The following is an 18,937-nucleotide window of genomic DNA, read 5'->3' on the forward strand; positions in this document are numbered from 1 at the left end:
GAGGGAGCAGCTGGACCAGCCAGCAAGGTGGGACAGAGCTGCCAAGAGGAGCAGGGTAGTCACATCCAGCTGCCAAAAATGATGGGGGACTTGGGGGTCCCTAGGAGTGAGACCACCACAGAGGAGCTGGCTACCTGGGAACAGTAGAGACTGGGACTGAGGGGCAGTTACTGGGCAGACTGCCTGAGCCCAGCTGCTGAAGGGAGCCACGTTGTACCTGTGTGGCTGTATATATGTACACACATACACACTTACACACATATACTCACTCGTGCACATCCATCCTGCTCAGCCCAAAACGGGGCTGTGGTGAGGCTGACAGTGCTGCATTCATGTGCATACGTAGAGCATGTGTGTGTACGTTTGTGCATGTGCCTATTAGGGGCACAAGCTTAGCCTGGCTGCTGCTGGGACCTGGGGACCTGGAGCCACACCTTTCTCAGGCTACCAGATCTGGGTCGATTTTCCTGTGTCATTAGATCCATATATTTGTATACATAGCATATATATGCCTATATATGTATGATATACATATATGATATAATATACATATGTATATTTCATAGGACTTCTACACAGCAAAGCATTTCTACACATAGAACTGAGATAAGGGATTAAAGCAGACAGGCAGCAGATTTCTCCCATGGTATCTGCAACAAAAAGTAAATAACAGTTACTGTTCCCTTTCAGAGACTTCACGTTTCTCACACCCTACCAGCAATCACACCTGTACTGCAGCAGGAAGTCTGGTTACAGGATTGGGTGGCGTTCCTGAGAGAGCTTGAATGAAATGAGCACAGGTAAGGGTGGCAGCAGTGATCTGCAAGTTCTCCTGGTTTTGCTGAGAGTCTGATTTCCTGTGCAGCTAGTACAATAGTGTGCTGCAGGTACAAGGATCAATTCCTGTTCCCTATTGCCTTCTGTCTTCTGCTCCCATCTCTCTACCACATACACTTCTTCAGGCATGGTGAACTGAGTTCATTCTGCACATCTTGTGATAACCTGCCCTAAAAGGCCACCATAGATTCTGCTTTTTTGGAGTACAGCCATCACCATTAAGCAAGGGTTTGTAAAACTTGAGGGCTTGTATTATGTGAGGCCATGAGGCAGAGTACTAAACAGAGTGAGGCAGTCCCAGGGCTGGCTGTTTGGGTCTGCATGGTCACCAAGCAACACATGGAAGCAGTAAAAAGTGCCACCTGAGTTCAGAGTGTCTGGAAACACAGAGATCTAAAACCAGGCTAACATCAGGCATTGGTAAAATTAAGACAGAAGGTAGCTTCATTTCTGAAAACAGCTACTTTTGAAGCCCTAGGTATTTCAGTAATCGGGGTTAATTCAGATGAAGGGAGTTTACTCCTAAAATGGTAATACAGGATTTTGAGAATAATTTTTTACTTTGTATGAGAGTGAGGCAGGCAAGCAACATGTTCTTAAACACAGTCTAAAAAGGTGACAACACTGAAGGCTGAAGAATGACCCTGGACTGGAGGGTGAGGGGTGAAAGTAGACAGGGTAAACAGATCAGCAGTCATGTTGTGATTGGGTGAAATTCAGGTTTAGGCATATTACCACTGGCTCCTCTTTTCCCCAGAGCAATGGGATGACAGAAAATGGTATCACGATAATACAGCCCTTTCTAAAAAAGGCCATGGAGCCAGACTGCTCACCATATTTAGCACTACTAAATTACAATTGGCAACAGCAAGCCTTGGTTGTCACCTACTGACATTTTGTTCAGCCCTAAAAATGAAAACACAGTTGCCTGCACTGTTTCAAGTGATGAGAGTCACTGGGGACTCACAGATAGGGACAGAGGAAGATAAGGCAAAGCAAAAAGTTTATTGTGACTTAGGATCTCAGAGCTGCCACTGCCACAGCCAAAAGGTGTCGTTTTGTGTTTCTGATGCGGTGAAAAGTGGTCGTGTATGGTAGCAAGGTCACAAGAGGTGTCTCTGCAGCCAGATGGCATGAGCACCCACCAGGGAGAAGTGGCACCAGCCCCATCTGCACCCCTGAACCTCACTGACATGTAGTAGTACATGTGTCTGTGTTCACTGTAAGTATGAAATGCTTACTATGAAACTCATTAAAATCACCATGAAATGCTTTAATGGGTGCACACTGACAGTCGAACCTGGCTACTCTTCTTTGCACCCTCAGGTTTGGCTGAGGAAAAGTGACACTGGGAGCTGCACCCTTCAGGCTTCCTCCTGGTGGCTTGTGGGACCCTTTCACTGTGCAGTGGAGGGGCTGGAGGTGGGCAGGCAAATCTGCCCAGCTGCTCAGTTCTGGGCCATTCTCCCTCTCTGTCTGACCACCCCTGCCCAGGCAGATTGGAAACCCACTAGCCCTGACTGCACCAGCTTCTAGAGTTGGTCTCAATGGGAGCTGGGGGCACAGGGACAATTCCAAAAGCAGAAGCCACAGACGGACATGGGTTAACTTGTAAAAGGCAAACCTCCATCAGAGAGCAGCAGGGAGCTGGGTTCTGGGAAGGTTTATGATCTTGTCCTGTCATACAGGGGAGATGGTGTATTATTGGTTCTGCCTCTCACATCTTCTCTGTGAAGTATCACTCCAGAAGTGACAGTGTTAACAAATACAGTGGGAGAGACTGCTCTGTAAGCTGAGCTACACGGTCACATGCACGGGTTTTATTTTTAACATCCCAAAACTACTTGATGTTTCTGCCTGGGCTTGCTCAGTGTCCTCCTATTCTCTCTTTCTTTTCTTGCAGTTCTCCCTTACCCACCTCACTTCAGCCTAGCTGAGCACAACCAGGAGAGCAAGTGTTTGGTACACACAGAGGGACTCTATGATTAAGGTAAGGCTTTGCAAATAGTGTTAGAGTCTTTTTTTGGTGAAACCTTATGCAATGCAATGATTACTGTATCGAGCTATGAAAACCAAGATGTCTTCAAAACAGCCTTAGTAATCTTGTGGCAAAAATGCTAAGACTCAAAATCTGGTGAGTTTTGTAGATTCAAATGCAAACTTTATGTTGGTAATCCATACTGAATGAATGATGATGAAGTAAGAATTACAAGGGCTACATGTATGACTGTACCATTTAGAGTGGTGGGTGCTCAGTAATTTTTATTCAGGAATAGTGTCTCTTTTTGCTTTTATGACTTAGTCCTTAACCAGTAGCTCTGAAATTCTCCATACTGGGTGCCTGCCTTGGGCTGGGTTTCTTTTGTTTTGCCTAAAACTACTCACTTGACAATCTCAAGAAGTTTTTAAAAAAGTATGTTAATGAGATCATTACCAGATTATCATGGCATATAACAGAACCTGAGCCCAAAGGAAAAACAAAACAAACCAACCAACCAACCAACCAAACCACCAAAACACAAACCCAACAATAACAACAACAACAAAAATTTTGGACCATATTTTTTTTCTTTTTCTCAAACTGCAACTAATCAGGAACCTGTTTTTTTAAAGCACTTTCTGAACTCAAAGCAAAAGCATACCCATTTCCCAGCTATTGATGCCAAGTGGGAGTTTGCCCATGTCTCTACCAAGGACAGCACAGGGACCCCTTACATGCACAAGGAGCAGCAGGGCAGCTCCATGCCACAGCCTGCCCATCTCCCTGTCCTGCCTGTCTCCCACACAACTCCCCAACTTGCCCAGCACACGACCCTCCTGCCAGGCTGCCCTGCACCATACTGCTAGCAGGAATTTTGGGGTGGGTTTGTCTCAGGTGAGTTATGGCTACGTTGTGCTAGGTGGGGAGGAGAAATATTGCTGCTCCAAGTCTCACAGGGAGGAGTGCAGTGTGAGGTTTCCACCAGCAGTGCCCTCTGTTACCCATGCCTCCCTACTCTGAACTCTCCCGTATGCCTCCCATAACAGCACCAGTAACAGCACCAGTGCATTTCACTGGACGTAGGTTGCACAGGCACATTTCAGTGCCTCTTGAATGCCTGTGTGCAGCACGGATTTACCAGCTGAGGGGGAGGCCTGATGGTGCAACCACTTCTCTTGAACTCCATCGTCCTGCGTGCTAGATTTAAGGAGCTGAAGAGAAGCTGATGTGCTGCTATGAGAACCTGAGCAGCAGACATGCTCTGGAAGAAAAGCAAGGGATGTGAACTGAAGACTTTGACAGATGTACTATACTGTGGACTTACTCAATCTCTGTCATTTTAAAGCATTTTTTTTTCAGTATAAAGCAATTCTAACCCGTTCAGTAACTCTGAACTGGCGGTTATTGTCGTGAAACACCACAGGCTCAGCCAGCTGATCCACAGCTAGAAAATGCAGTGAGTAGCTCCCTAATTGTCACAGCTTCATCCTTCCATCTTTGGGCTAATCTAACAGGTCAGTTGACACAGAAAATCTTGTCACTCTACATGTCTCATACTGAGGATTTGAGGTTCACCAGAAGGGCTTCCCTGGAATCAAAGTCTGCTGTAAATTCCATGTGAACTTGTTCAAGGTCTGCGCCTCAAAGGAGCTATGTCTGTTCACATGCTTGCTAGAAGGTTGTTGGTGTTACTGAGGAAGATTTAATCTATACCCTTTCTTCTCCCTTTCTGCCTACCCTGAGCTGTACCACATTCACTGCCTGGCTCATGCAAAGCTTGGCTGGCAACACGCGTCTGGATGGCAGCTGCAGAGCAGGTGTGCCAGGAAGGACAGTCACCTGCTATGACTGATGCCAAGGAGGTCACTCAAGCAGTAGCTCTCCCTGCTGTGAGTGTTGAGATGTGGGGCAGTACATAGTGACTAGGGAAAAGAAAGAAAAGAGAAGAAAATCTACAGTTCAAGGAGACTTAAAAGCCCTTCTAGAAAATGTGATTTTACAGCTGGCTCTGCTAAGGATTTTGTACAGGAGACATGCAAGTGAAACATCAGAAGCTGAGTATCTCCATGCTTGGTGTGTGTATACATATATATATATATATATATATATGTTCTTCTATAAAATATCACATTTAATTCTCTTTATTTTAATCTTTCCGTACTTTAATTCTACATCTGCCAAATGGAAGTCATAGTATCTTTTAACTGCATCTCTACCACTGCAAAGATAAATTCATTATTGGTTGTGAACCCCTTCAGATACTAAGATGCAAAAGTCTATAAGGAAGTTAATAGCTCTGTATCCACCTTAGGGTTTAAGTATTATGACGAAAATGAGACAAACACCATATACTGGGTAAACAGGATTAAAAGAAATAGAGAACATGACATATCTGCACTATATACTTAAAAGGTATTCACATTCCTTGCAAATATTTTTCTGTTGTAACATTACATATAACTTTAACATTCTTGGCTCCACCATTTGGATGCAAGCTTTCCTGAGATTTTTTAGGAGGTCCTTATCACATTGTAAATGTTAAAAAGATTGTTTTATGTTCATTTGCCATCGCATCTCAGGGGCACTCTTTAAAGTAATTATCCAGGGTTGCTGGTGGCCCTTCTTGATGGTTCTTTACAATGGGAGGCATCCCTTGATTCCATGTGAAGACCTGAGTTATGGTGTATAACCTTAGTGTGTCATATGATCAGTCACATAACAAAACCAGTTGTATTGTTTTGGCTCATTGACTTCAACTGAATTAAATATATATTTACTGAAATTAAATTGTAATTGATTTATAAGCTGTAAATTATTGTTAGTGAACAGATCTGCTCCAGACACAGACGTATCTGCAGTCAAAATAGCAGCTGTATATTTTTAAACCTTATTTGATTTGCTGTCATGACAGTCTAAAAATAAATATTTACTGAAGTGGACAAACTGTGGACTGTAATTTGCATCCTTTCCACAGTAGCCTGATCATGATTCAAGTATTTATTTCTGTTTTGATTTTTCTTTCTAACCCAGCTCTTAGGAAGTTTTGCAAGTTGTAGGGAAACAAGAAGTGTGCGGGTTTAGAGAAACATTTCATCATCTGACATATCTCTGTGTCACCTGCCTTTGGATGTTATGTCTCAAACTTACTGAGGCAAGAATTTGTAACTTTCTGCTCAGGGTTTTGAAAGTTGTGGTTTGTGTACTGGCAATAATACCATCAACTAAACCACAGAGCTAAGTAGAACAGTTAAAATACACAGATCCTAGCTACTGGCATGTCAGAATATAAGCATACAGATCCTGATAAATATCAGAAAATTCTCTATCACTTCTTCCTGTCATCTAGCTTCACATATTTGACACTGGGAAGCGAAGCAAAGAAATCACTTGTCTGTGAAGAATGGCTTATACAAGTTAGAGATTAGGTAAACGCAACAAAATATACCTGACTAATGACGACAACAAATTCTGGATCTGAATACTCTGATGTGGTCATTTTCCATAAACAAAGCATATTTTCTTTCTCTACATGTGATTCGGATGGGGTTTGTTTCAACCTGCAGCAGTGCGGAAGCAGGCTCCTCTCCAGAAACTTAGTAAGCTGTCCTTTCTGTGCTTTGCTTCTGAGATATTTTTATTTATCAATTATTTCTCTTCAAGAGTTACTTTTGCAGTGGAAAGTGTTGTTCACACATTCGTGCTTTTATTGCGGTGTAATGTACCCAGGCTTCCTCTGACCTTAGGCAAGTCATAGCTGGGACTATTTTTAGAGATTATATTTGCAGCAAAATGTTACAAGAATGAGAGCAGCAAGGATACTGCCAATGTGAAATAAATCCATCTGTATCTCCCGCTTCTCCAAGCAGCATAAAAGTAGATGTAACTAAACAGCCTAAAGCAGGACAGATGCCACCCTAAACCACATGTATTTAAGGGCTGGCTGTGCTTGGGGCCACCCTGGCCAGCAACCTGGTGTCACTTCCCTGCAGAAGCCAGTGCTTCCCAAGACAAGACAGGGAACGTTATAATGAGTAGTCACAAAATATTGAAGGTATCCAGAGAAGTTGCTCCAAGTATGACTGAGAACCTGCTAGTTCTCTAATCCAACAACTGTGTAGGAGGGTAAAGGACCACAGGAGAACCTACATGTTACCCCTAAACAGCATCTCTTACAGACACTGTTGAAGAAGACTGCTGGGCTGGTTGGCTCAATGGTTTGATCCAGAATGTGATTTCTTCTTTTCCTAGGCTTTTTAAAACAGAAGGCATGCCTCATGCTAGTCTTTGTACTTGCTGTCAGACTCTATTCTTCCATTTTCCCACTTTTAGGGAGGGAATTGCCAGGAATTATTGCAAGGTTAGAGATATTATGAGCAAGGGGAACTGAGAAGTTTTGGAAGTAGGCCTCAGAAGTGCATTACTTTTACATGAAACTGATTTACTTATTGGGGAAAAAAATGAAAAACACAATAATGAAACCCAAGCCAGTGATTCATTGTAACACAAAGCTAGTAATCTGGTAGTGATAACTTTTATACAAGTATTTTCATACATCATGTTCTTGTACTCCTGCTTTTTGTTGTTGGACCTCAGGAAAATTGTGTCTTTTTTGTATCAAAGGTTTTTAAGGAGAGAAGAGGCAAAAATATACCTATTTGGAAACTGCATTGATATGGAAGTGTGAGAACAGAAATTCAGTCTTCCCTAAGAAAACATTTAAGCTGTTTAAACCAAATAAAGCTGGCTGAAATGTCTGAAACATTTGGTTTGGCAACCTCACCTTGTTCGTTTAATCTAGTCTGTTAGTTGCAAAACGTTCATTCAGAGAGCTGCCTGATGGCAGCTGAATTTATGAAGTGGAGACTGGTATTGTTTATGACTTGTTGCCTGGGACCTCTTTCTCTATTTCCTGGCTCCTTGTGTCACTAACACCTCCATTAACTGAATCAAAATATGATCATGTCAGGATCACCTATTCCGTTTTGGGTGGTGTTTGACACGGAGTTGTCAGAAGTATGTGCAGTGGTGAGACCAGTTTTTGAGCAGTGGTGACTGGTTTTTGTAAGATCTTGCTCTAAAACAAATCCCAAAGGAAGAAAAATGTCTTCTTTCTCAGGGAGACACCCTCTAAAAGGCATGCTTAGGCTGACTTCTCCCCTGCACTGTCTCAGGAAGGGAAAAGCTCTGTTGAGGTTAGACCTCTGCTGCTCCCCTTCTGCCCTAACTGCACACAGTGGTGCTGAGCGGAGCATGAGATAAACCATACCTGCCCTTTTCTCCTTCCTACCTGCATGGCATTCACTGGTGACAGCAAGGGGAAGAAAGGTGAAAGGCAGTTTGTAAAAAGAAGTGTGAAAGAAAATGGACTGAACTGGGTGAGCATAACCTTGCAACAAGCCTCCACTGCACTCTGGAGCTCCCCTCCAAAACGCAGATGGAGGCATCACCTTGTTCCAAGCTTTGACATGTGAAAGTAGATGTAGCAAATAACCTGCAAGAAGGAAGGTCTCCCACAATCTTTGTTCCACAACATGCAGGCATCATCTAGGAGCACAAGGGTAAATCAGGAAAGCAGAGTATAGAAGGCCAGGTAAATTAGCCTTTACCCAAGCTGTTTTCCATACCAGGAACTAGGATCATGGAGAAAATCCTCACTTTCAGCCTTGCTAGTGCAGACCAAAGGGAGGTTCATTTGTGCAAAATTCATGTCTTTATGGGGGGGAATAACAAGACACATAGGCCAATCAACCAGTTTATCTTTCTGGAGAGGAAAAGGAAATGTCACCTGTCCTCCTCAAACAGCACTGAGGAAGTGGGAAGTTCCTTCACTGTGCCTCTGGCTGTCTTGATTTCGGCAACTTGGTATAGATAGACTCAGTGCAAATACTGGGACAGAAAACAGCTCCCAAACCCTGGCTGCTTCTACTGGGCTAGTAAGGACCTCCTCATCTATATCTGTGCTGCACTCTGCCACGGGGATCAGTGCTGACAGGCGACTGTATGGAGCTGGGAGCTGCCAGTCAGCTGCCTACAGCCTCATTCCCGCTAGGAGTGCACCTGAGCACCTAATGTGTACAAACCAAGCACGGGCATGTAGGGTCTGTGGCCGTCCTTGCTCCTTGGGGCAATAACTCTTGTCTTCTTGTCTTTGCTACACACAGCACCGGGCTCAGAAAGCTCCCCCTGGGCAGCACAGGCACTGTGAGAGATGTTTCAACCGGCACTGCCGTGCACCAATTGAGCTCTCCGTCTCCTGCATGGTGATCAGCTGCCACCTTCACTGTGGGGCCACCTTCCACATGTGCAAGGAGGAGGAGCACCAATTGCTCTGTCCGTTAGAGCAGGTCTCCTGCCTCAACTCAGCCTATGGCTGCCCTTTTTCCATGGCCCGCTTTAAGCTGGCAAAGCACCTCCAGGTCTGTCCAGCCAGTGTTGTCTGCTGCTCAATGGAGTGGAATCGCTGGCCCAACGTGGATTCAGACACGACTCTCCACAAGAACATTATGAAGGAGACTTTGAGTGAAGAGTGTCTGGACACAGCCTTGGCACTCAGAGACCAGAAGATACTTTTCAGGACTTTGAAAATAGCCAACTTCTTTCCAGAATGGAGGAAAAAGGATGAAGTGGAAGAGCTAATGGATGAATCCATGGGTGGGGAAGAAGGTGCAGTGGGAGGAGCAGGCTGTGGTTCCCAAGAAGGTAACGACCAGTTGTCTGAGCTTAGCCAACATGAACGTGAAGATTTGGCAAAGGACAAGGAGGGAATGGATCTGGGGAGTTACAAAACCTGGGAGAATATTTTCAGCAAAGAGCTCCTGGCTTGCAAGGTAACAAGCTCAGCAGCCAGCACAGGACAAAAGACACAGGAGTCTTCCAAGAAAAAAGTATCAGCCCCTAATTCTGCTAGCTCCACAAAGAAGGCAAAGGAAGTACCTGACAGTGCGGAAGAGGCAAAGGACCAAAAGCCTGAACAAGTAACACCAAGTAGAGAAATGACAGGACTGGCTCCCTGGCAAGAAGGTGTCCTGGAGAGGCTGAAGAAGGAAGTTGGTGTAGGTGATTACAACATGTATCTGGTACATCATGGGGGAATGCTTATACGCTTTGGCCAGCTAGCTGCTTGCACTCCCAGAGAAAAAGATTTTGTCTATGGGAACTTGGAAGCTCAGGAGGTGAAGACCGTCTACACCTTCAAAGTGCCAGTTAGTTACTGTGGCAAAAGAGCACGATTAGGAGATGCACTGGGCCACAGGATACCAACTTCAGACAAGTCAGTGGATACCTCAGAACTGGGAATAAACATAGAAGAACTACCTAAGGCAAATATAGTTAAATCCACACTGCTGTGTGCACTGGAAAAAGAGCTGAAAGGCCATGAGATCTCTGAAGCAAGAGGTATTGATGGACTCTTTGTGGATTTTGCAACGCAGACGTACAGCTTTCCTCTGGAGCCCTTCTCCTCCAGTGCTGTTCTGTCAGATGTTCTGGATGAAAAGAGCCCAGCAGAACTTCACATGGAACTCTACAGTGAATGTGTAACCAGAAGACACAACAAAAGCAGTTCAGCTTTCACGTTCACTTGCAGTCATTTCTTCAGGAGGGATGAGTTCCCATCCCACTTTAAGAATGTGCACGCTGATATACAGTCATGTCTGGATGGATGGTTCCAGCATCGCTGCCCACTGGCCTACTTGGGATGTACTTTTGTTCAAAACCACTTCCGCCCTGATGGACTTAAGGCCAAGGTTATATACAGCAAGCCTCTCAAGACATTTGCTATTAAGCCAGAGGTGGACACCCTCCTTGCTGAATCAGGGAAGTGCAATCCCACAATGGCTAATCGAAGAAGAAATAAGGACTTGCTGAGCAGCCTCCCAGTGGAAGTGCTCAAGTACATTGCGGGGTTCCTGGACAGCTTCAGTTTATCTCAGCTATCGCAAGTGTCAGTGCTGATGAGGGACATCTGTGCCACGCTTCTTCAAGAGAGGGGAATGGTCCTCCTGGTCTGGGAGAAGAAAAGATACTCCCATGGTGGTACTTCGTGGAAAGCTCGCAAAAAGGCAAGTGACTGTGGTACTGGGAAAAAGGCGGCAGCGGGTTCTCTGCAGGTAAAACCCAGGCACAGCAAGGGATGCTGCGTGTAAGCATGCAGGTGTGGGGAAGGTTCAGGAGCTTGCAAATTCGGACCACGATTGTCAGGGATCAGGGCTGCAAAATACTACAAAATACATCTAGCAGAGGTAGGAATGTGTGAATGGACATCTTCTGACCACCTGGAAGTCCCCACCCAAACTTGTCTTGGGTAACCTGTTTGCATGTACACCATTTTTAGGCACTGGGAACTGAGAATTCCTGATAGTTAAGGACTACACATGAATTTTTGAAGAACTTGGAAGTTCATACTTTTTTTTTGTTCTTCACTAGCTGATCTAGGGTATGTCAAAACTAAAACACACTTTAGAACACCAAAAAGGTAAAGAACAAGGAGATGTGGCTGTGAAAGGAGCTCAGCTGTTCAGATCAGCCTCCGAGGGCTTTCATGATTAGTAGTTCACAGGACTGCCATGAGTGGCTGTTGGGTTGTGAGCACCTGAGGGACCAGCATAGGCACAGGAGGCCTTCTTCTGCAAAACTGGCCTCGCACTGTTTTTCTGGAAATTTACCACCCTTACTTGCTATTTAGGTAGTCTGAAAAAAATATATAAACACAGCTCAGTCTAAGTCCTAGTTAAACAACTGTTCTTACAGGTTTTTCTCTAGCTGATAGTCTTGCAGCTGCTCTAACATAAAATCATTTGAAAGAAAAACATGAAAGACTCCAGCATGACCAAGCACACAAGACAGAGGTCTAGGAACAAATAATTTACAGACCCAGGGAAGATGACCAATAAGACCTGGCTTGCAAGGAGACCCCTGAAGATCTGCACTACTGATTCTCATACTGGAAGCTTAACAGTTTATGACTTTATTAAGAGAACGTAATCTTCATTAAGAGAAAACCTGAAGTGTTTTGAATCCAAAATCTGTGTAATAAAGTTTGGTGGCTGCAAGTTGAATTAGCCCAACCCAAAACTGGAATTAGCCACTGAGATAATTGACTGGATGATGTGGCTTCCATCAGTAATAGAAAGATTTTGACTGCGCAATGATGCAGCAATTAACTTCAGTTACTGTAATGCGGTTTCAAACCAGCAGCATTCAGTTTAAGGACACTCTAACCCTTTTCATGTTAGTTCTTTACTGACCACACAGGAATCATGTTTCCAGTGCACAGATTCTGCTTGAAAACATTCTGTTTGTAATGAATTTTAATTTCTTGAGTACTGTGTATAATAGCTATGATTGCTTAGGACTAGGACAGAGTTTGATCATCTTAAACATAGTACACTCATGTGTTCTTCTTCCACAGGAAGAAACTTTTTAGGAAGAAGAAATCTGCTATGACTTTAAAAATTCGTTTGATGTAATGGTGTACAGCAAAGTGACTTAGTCACAGTCCTATCCCTGTGCTAGTATGTCACTAAACAGTACATGGTATCACTGCAAACAGAACCAGAAAATTTTAACTGCACATTTCTATTTTTTACAAGCTTGTATGTCCTCTAGGAATAACTTTAACCCTAGATTTCCCAGGCTTGCTTTGGAGTGAGTGAATGTTAATTACTTTGAAGTTGCTGATAGATGCTTTGGAAGGTCTTTATGAGGTCAGAGTTCTTTGAGATAGATATCACACAAGCATGCTGTAGTCCCTTTGCTTGTATCATCTTGGATCATGCTCTACATGTGGTGGAGCTCTCTGTAGAGGTGTGATGGTCAGGTATCCTGGGTTTCCTCATGCCCTCTGTTGGCCTAACACTAGAAACTGTAGAAGGATGCTTTCCCATTAGGAATGGCAGGGGATGACTAAAGCAGCAAAACCAGCAAGTACGAGGTACGTAACAAGGCAGACCCTGCTTTAAGTTGTTATGCCAGCCCTGCACAATCAGATGTTCACTAGCCTTGTCTAGCACAAGCAATGCCCACTCACTATAAGCTTACAGAGATTTTTTTAAAACGCTTTCCTATTTTTACTAAAGTTCTTATTTTCTCTCCCCAATTTCTCACTCCTTTTCCATATTAGATCTGGCAGTTCAGCAGTCTGTTCTCCAGAGTTAACAAATGGCAGCGTAACGACGTCATGAGCATGTCAGAGCACCTGAAGACTTGTCCCTTCTACCAAGTGGAGCACAAGACAGACCCCGTGCGGCTGACAGGCATGTGTGAATCTCAAGAGCAGACTCAAAAGACTTTGGTTTCTACTTTCAAGCACAGAATCTGAACAAGCTGCTTCCCCTCCACCATGCTCCTGTCAGGGCCCTTGAAAAGAAGATTTGGGCATTTGGGTGTAAAGATTGTTGCTTCCAACTCTCTGGAACTGGCTTTGAAACAGCCTGCATTTTTTTTTGTTTTCTTGCATTAGTTTGATTGTTAAAACTTCATCCACTGCTCACTGATATCACATGCTTTCTGTTTGTGTTCCTTGCTTCATACACCATCCCAAAGAAAGCAATAAGGATCTTGTTTGAAAACAGCATCTTTGTAACCTTCAAGGTAGGCTGCTGCTCCCACACCATGCCCCTGAGAAAAGCAAGAGCAGTTAATACACCTAGTCTGACTAGGTCTGAAACACTTTAGTTTTGGCTGGAAAGCCAAGTTCTAGGAGCACAGGTAGATGCCCTCTTGCCTGGCAGACCTAGGGACTGCTAATCTGTTCTGAGATGTGGGCAAAAGAAAAGGACCCACCAATATTAAATGAATGAGTTAGAACTTCAGTGAGAACTCAGGAATTCACTGTGCAGACCATTAGTTTGGGACCCCAATTCAAGCAAGTGTGTCTAGTTGACTACAAGCCTAAAGCTGAGCTTGTGGGAGCGTTCAAACCAAAGCAAACAAGCTTTTTCTTTGTTGGAAATAACCCAGAAAAAAACAGTTTTGGGTGCTCAATTGACTTTTTATACTTTTCAGTTAATAACTTTCTCCATTCTGTTTAAAAATCCATTTAAACCATCAAACAATATTTGAAAGTAATTTTTAGAACACTTTACCTAGCCAATTTTGCAGTTGTAAATTGCAAATTATAGTTGTAAGCAACTGTAAACCATATGTCAAAGAAATATTACTCTTTTCTGTAACAGAAAAGGCATTCGGCAACCCATTCAGTAACAGTGAAGATAAATGTTTGCTTAAGTTAAGTGGACTGGAGTATAAGATTTTCTACTTTTTTACAGAGCAGAAGAGAGATTGGGATTTGGCTTTTTTTTTTTAATAAATACACTAATTTAAAACTAGAATGTGCTTGTTGAGGCAGCAGATGAGAGAAGGCAGGCATGCTACCAACAGAGTCTGTCTTACTATGCTATTTAAACCCATTTCAGAGGTGCTAGTTAGAAATGCCATCGTAGGAGTGGGAGGGATTGCTCTGAAATGGCCATTAAATGATTGGACAGCTTATGGCCACTGCACAGCCACAGTGGTGCCGACTCACACCCCTTTCTCCTTTAGCTCGTAGGCAGACGTGCGAGCTCAGGCCATGAGGTCTGGCTGAAGTCTGGCTTCTGTCTTACTGTCTCTGGCAGGAGGACCTCGCTGGGAGCTGGGATGTCTGCTGGCCTGGACCACTGCTCTCCACGCCTGGGCTGGCCGGGTGAAAACTAGCCTGGGTAGAGGGACACCTGCCACACTTGCCATCCCTGGTCTCAGTGGAGATCTGGCATGAGGCAGCTATGCAAGAAGGAGCCCTCTCTTACCAATGAAGGTTGCTGATGAAGCTGAGCTAAGCGCGTGGTCATCAAAGGCATGAACTGTGTGGTGACCGAGCCCACGCCGAGTGCACCTCGCCCCTGTCTACACTTGCAGATTAAGTGGTCTCTGTGAGATTTTTAATCATACAAGGATGGTTTTTTTCTCCAAACACACACCCTCAAGAGCGTATTGTCTGAGTTGTGGGAACAGTGGATTGGTCCCAGGAGCAAGAGTAGCAGCAGTTACAGATTTATTTACTTTTTAGTGCCATTCTGTTTTCTGTCCCTAGAGAGCCTTTTTGGGAAGTCTTATAATGCTTTACACATGAGAACAAACTTGTCTGTGCAGGCATCTTGTGGAAAACACAAGTGGCATCCTAGTTCTGTGCAGAGGAAACTGAAACAAATGAACAGAGGTAACCTAACCTGGGCCAGGAGCAGTTAAAGGTGGGTCTTCTGATCCTTCATCCTCTGGCTTAAGTTGCTTACAAAAACTCACCTGTCCTCAAAACTTCCCGTATAATGTAAGTTGCCCAATATTATCACTGTTTCACACAGGGACGTTTACAGGGGTGAGAACATACAGACAGACTTCCTAGACAGGCCTCTACATCAGGACCTCATCCTTCACATGATCATGTACCTCATTCTGAAAGATGCTGAGAAGTCCAGCTGTAGCTGAAGACCACAATATCTGCAAATGCATGTCCAAAAAATAGGTGCCAGTATCTATGCTGGATACTTTAAAATGGAGCCACTCAAAATGATGGATAATTTATGAAGGGGAGGAAAAAAAGATGCTTAAGGAATAGGGTCTCAGAGTAAGTCACTGTTCAAGGCTGGTATAATAGATCATGAAAGAGTTCAGCCTGTAAAACATCTCTTGCCCGATGAGCCACTTAGCTGCTGTAAACTGGTGTAGCTGCCCTGAAATTGTGGCTTATGTTAGATATGAATTGGACTAGTTTTGACTTTAGTGCCAGTGTCACCCACACTGCTGCTGTTTTGCTCCTGGCCTCCTTCTGTCAATGCCAGAGAATTTTGTTCTTGGCTCTTCCTGCTTCTGGAGATCATGTGACTTCGGTTCCCACCTTACTACCACTGATCCTAACTCTTCCCTGTGCAGGAGGTGCCAGAGTCAGACTAGGGAGGATGCAGCTTTTGCAAATGTGATGGTTCAGGGTGCAGATCAGAGATAAGGAATGTCACAACCTCTCCTTCTTAGGATCAGCTGGGGTGTACACACATCTAGGAGACTGGGTCATTTTCCTTCTCGTACTCGTATGTATGGGTTTCCTTCTCACACAGGGTATGCTGGAGAGACACAGGCTGTTATTTCATGGAGAGAGAAAGAAACAAATCTGCCCCTGCGAATGTGTAGGTATACTTCTGTAAACCCTGCGTTTGGTTAAGTAATCTTCAGCATATACAGTGGAAGCTGAAAGTCCACAGCCATCTTCAGGTTAGTTTGATTAACCGGAACCTGGAAGAGGGAAAGCTGTGCAGGGAAGTGGACATCACCCTCACAGGAGTGAGTACCCACCTGGCAAACGCCAGCTGGTATCCAGTTCTTACTTTATCTCACATTTAACATTAGTGGAGAGTTGTGGGCTGATGTTTGGTGCAGTTTAATTAATCAGAGGATGCATGCCAAGCTAGCTCAATGTTGATGATCCTGCTCATTCGTAGAGTTGGAGGATGCTTTGGGGAGCTGCAAGGAACTGAATTTGCCTGCCCTGTTTATGTTGGTGAGCTGGCTTATTTAAAATGGGAGAGGCTTTGGTTTGGGTTCAGCAAATCCTTGGGCTCCTAGTTTTAGCTCATAACTTGACTGATGTAAAGTTAAAACTCTTCCTAAATTTCAGCTTGAGGGATTTTATTAGAAGCAAATGGGCATTTGGGTCTTTTTCAGAATGAGTCTTTTGTGGTAGCAGGGTCTGAACTGGAAAAGGACACCCAAGTCCAGCAGAGCATTGAGGTGGCTTGATCTACAACCCATACTCTGGACCTTCGTGGCTTTGGTCCCATCTGTGTTGTCCACAAGTCCTGCGAAGGGCAAGCACACTCAAGGCTGACATGGTTTGCACCGTTTCCTCTTGTTGGAAGAATGGGGACTGAAATGATGGCATTGTGGAAATCAGAGAGGTCAGAACAGGGCACAAAGGCTTGGGACAAGAGCACAGAAAGGTGTGAAACAGGGAAGGAAATGGGTTTGGGTAGAAGAGACCTGTCTGATTGTAGGTGTCATAGGAAGAGGCACATGGAGAACGGTAGAAGAGCACAAGAACGAAGGGAAGTGGGATGTGGAAAAGGGGATGCAGCTGCAGGTGTATTAGGAGGAAATGGTGCAGACACGGAGTATAGAAGAGACATTCAGGCAAGACATAGGGGAGTGGAGAGTATAATTTGTTTGGCTGGGTTTCTACTGACAAAGTAAGATCTTTGGATGAGCTGGGTGAACTCAATGAAACGGCAGCTCTGTTATGAACTGTAATTTATACAGTGGGCTTCACTCTGTGGCATGACCTCTGCTCTGGGTTAGAGTATTCAGCCAGTGGATTGTTGAAACATGAGCTGAGAAGCTACAGTAAAACCACATAGTGTCACATAATTTTATGTTCCTGTACGCTCATCATTTGCTGCCAACAACAAACTTTCTGGATAAATGCTTATCCTTGAAGAAGGAGCTTGAAATTCCCGATTCGTGTTATACAACAACGTGAGGCAGATGATAATTCTTAAGTGGTTAAAGGGTAGGTCACCTACTGACATGTATCATAAGTCCAGGTTGGAGGAAGAATTTACTTGCTGAGCCTCCAACTCCCAAAACTCAATGAGCACAGATAAGGTGAAGTTTATTCTGAACAGTGTTTGTTATTTTGCAAAACTCTGTAATTCCTTTTTGCTTTCTTAAGAATAAAAATTGTTATGGTTTAAAAAAATCCAAGTCTTAGCTTGTTTTCTTAGTTTCATCACATTAATGCTTGCTTTACTTTCGGATCAGATGTGGTGGTTCCTGTACCCTCATACTAATTACACTTCTTTCCTCTATTCCACTCTTCACTGTAATTTTCCTGGTTGAAGACTATTATTTGTATTTATTATTTATATTTATTTAATTTTAACAATTATTTTTATTTCTGACCTCAATCTCTTTGCACAGTTCTCTTTCTTGGTTCAGTTATTTACTTATAAGAAAAACTCCCCCTTCTTAAAAAATTTCATTTTCCAGATTGACATTATATTATATCTACAAACACTTGAAGGCGAGTTTTCTTCAGAGGTCTCCCTCCTTACTCTTCACTTTGTGGCTGTTCATCCAGGTAGCTACAGAAGGATTTTTCTTCTTTACTTGGGGTGCAAATTCCACAGCCACTGTGCCTTTTTTTTCAGAAATTCTCGGCTTCTTTCACATCCAGTTTTCTTACTGCTACAGTTCATGTTAGAAAGTTTTCTTAAATCCTCAAGTTTTAATTTCTTTTGAAACAAAACCTGCATGTACGGTACAGGCCTATTCATATTTAGCTTCCCACTTTATTTGTATGTAAGGAATTTATGATGACACACTCCAAATTTATTTTTGATGACCACCTGCTCTATGACTTAATTTCTTTTTACAGCTAATGAATCTTTTGTAGGTTCAGTGATGGTTTTGTGAAGGAATTTGTCATCTCTTTACTGAGAATTATAGGCCTAAGGCCCTTCATGAATCATAAGAGATTGTGCTCTGGTCCATAACTCTGAAGTTACTTTCTCCATGGCAGCATAGTTCTTTCTGGGATTTATCTCTTTTGATATGAGCTCTCTTCATACATATCCTCTCTTCGTACATATCCAGTTATGAACTTGAGTGGTTCACAGCTGACTTGAATCTGCAGCAGAAAAAAAAGCCTCTTTTAACTCTCTTTTTCACCTAAGCAACCTATAACATCAGTCATATAATGCTAAAGCACCGTTTTAATCTTCCTTTCTGTCAGTCCTGAAGAGCAGAATGCTTTAATACCAGGGATGATTGTTATTCTCCCATATTTCTGTTACTTGCATGATAGCTAGTTTACACTCCATATTAGTTGCTTCTATTTCTAGTTGCTCATATTTCTTTCCTACTGGTGTCTGGAAAGCAATTGTAAAGATAATGGAGCCAAAGTCTTTTCAATAATAGCAGGTGATGTAACAAGGGGCAATGGCAACAAGTTGAAGCTTGGCAGATCCAGGCAGAACTTTAGGAACAACTTTTTTTTTTACCAGAAGGGTAATGCAGCATTGGAACAGGTATCCAGGAAGGTGGCAGTGTCTCCACCCTTGGAGGGTTTCCAGACTTGGTAGCACAAAATCATGG

General features: G+C 43.5%; 1 protein-coding gene across 1 annotated transcript; it reads left to right on the forward strand.

Moving 5' to 3' along the window:
• Nucleotides 1–2,740: 2,740 nt before the first annotated feature.
• Nucleotides 2,741–13,136, forward strand: FBXO40 (F-box protein 40; the record flags this gene model as incomplete). Its single annotated transcript, XM_008945158.1, is given in 4 exon segments — nt 2,741–2,787; nt 2,789–2,827; nt 8,980–10,878; nt 12,939–13,136. Coding segments are annotated over 4 exon segments (2,183 nt in total), but the record flags the coding sequence as incomplete, so codon positions are not given.
• Between the last annotated feature and the right edge of the window lie 5,801 nt (nt 13,137–18,937).

Source organism: Merops nubicus, unplaced genomic scaffold (genome assembly GCF_000691845.1).
Source record: "Merops nubicus isolate BGI_N331 unplaced genomic scaffold, ASM69184v1 scaffold12378, whole genome shotgun sequence".
Lineage (NCBI taxonomy): Eukaryota > Metazoa > Chordata > Aves > Coraciiformes > Meropidae > Merops > Merops nubicus.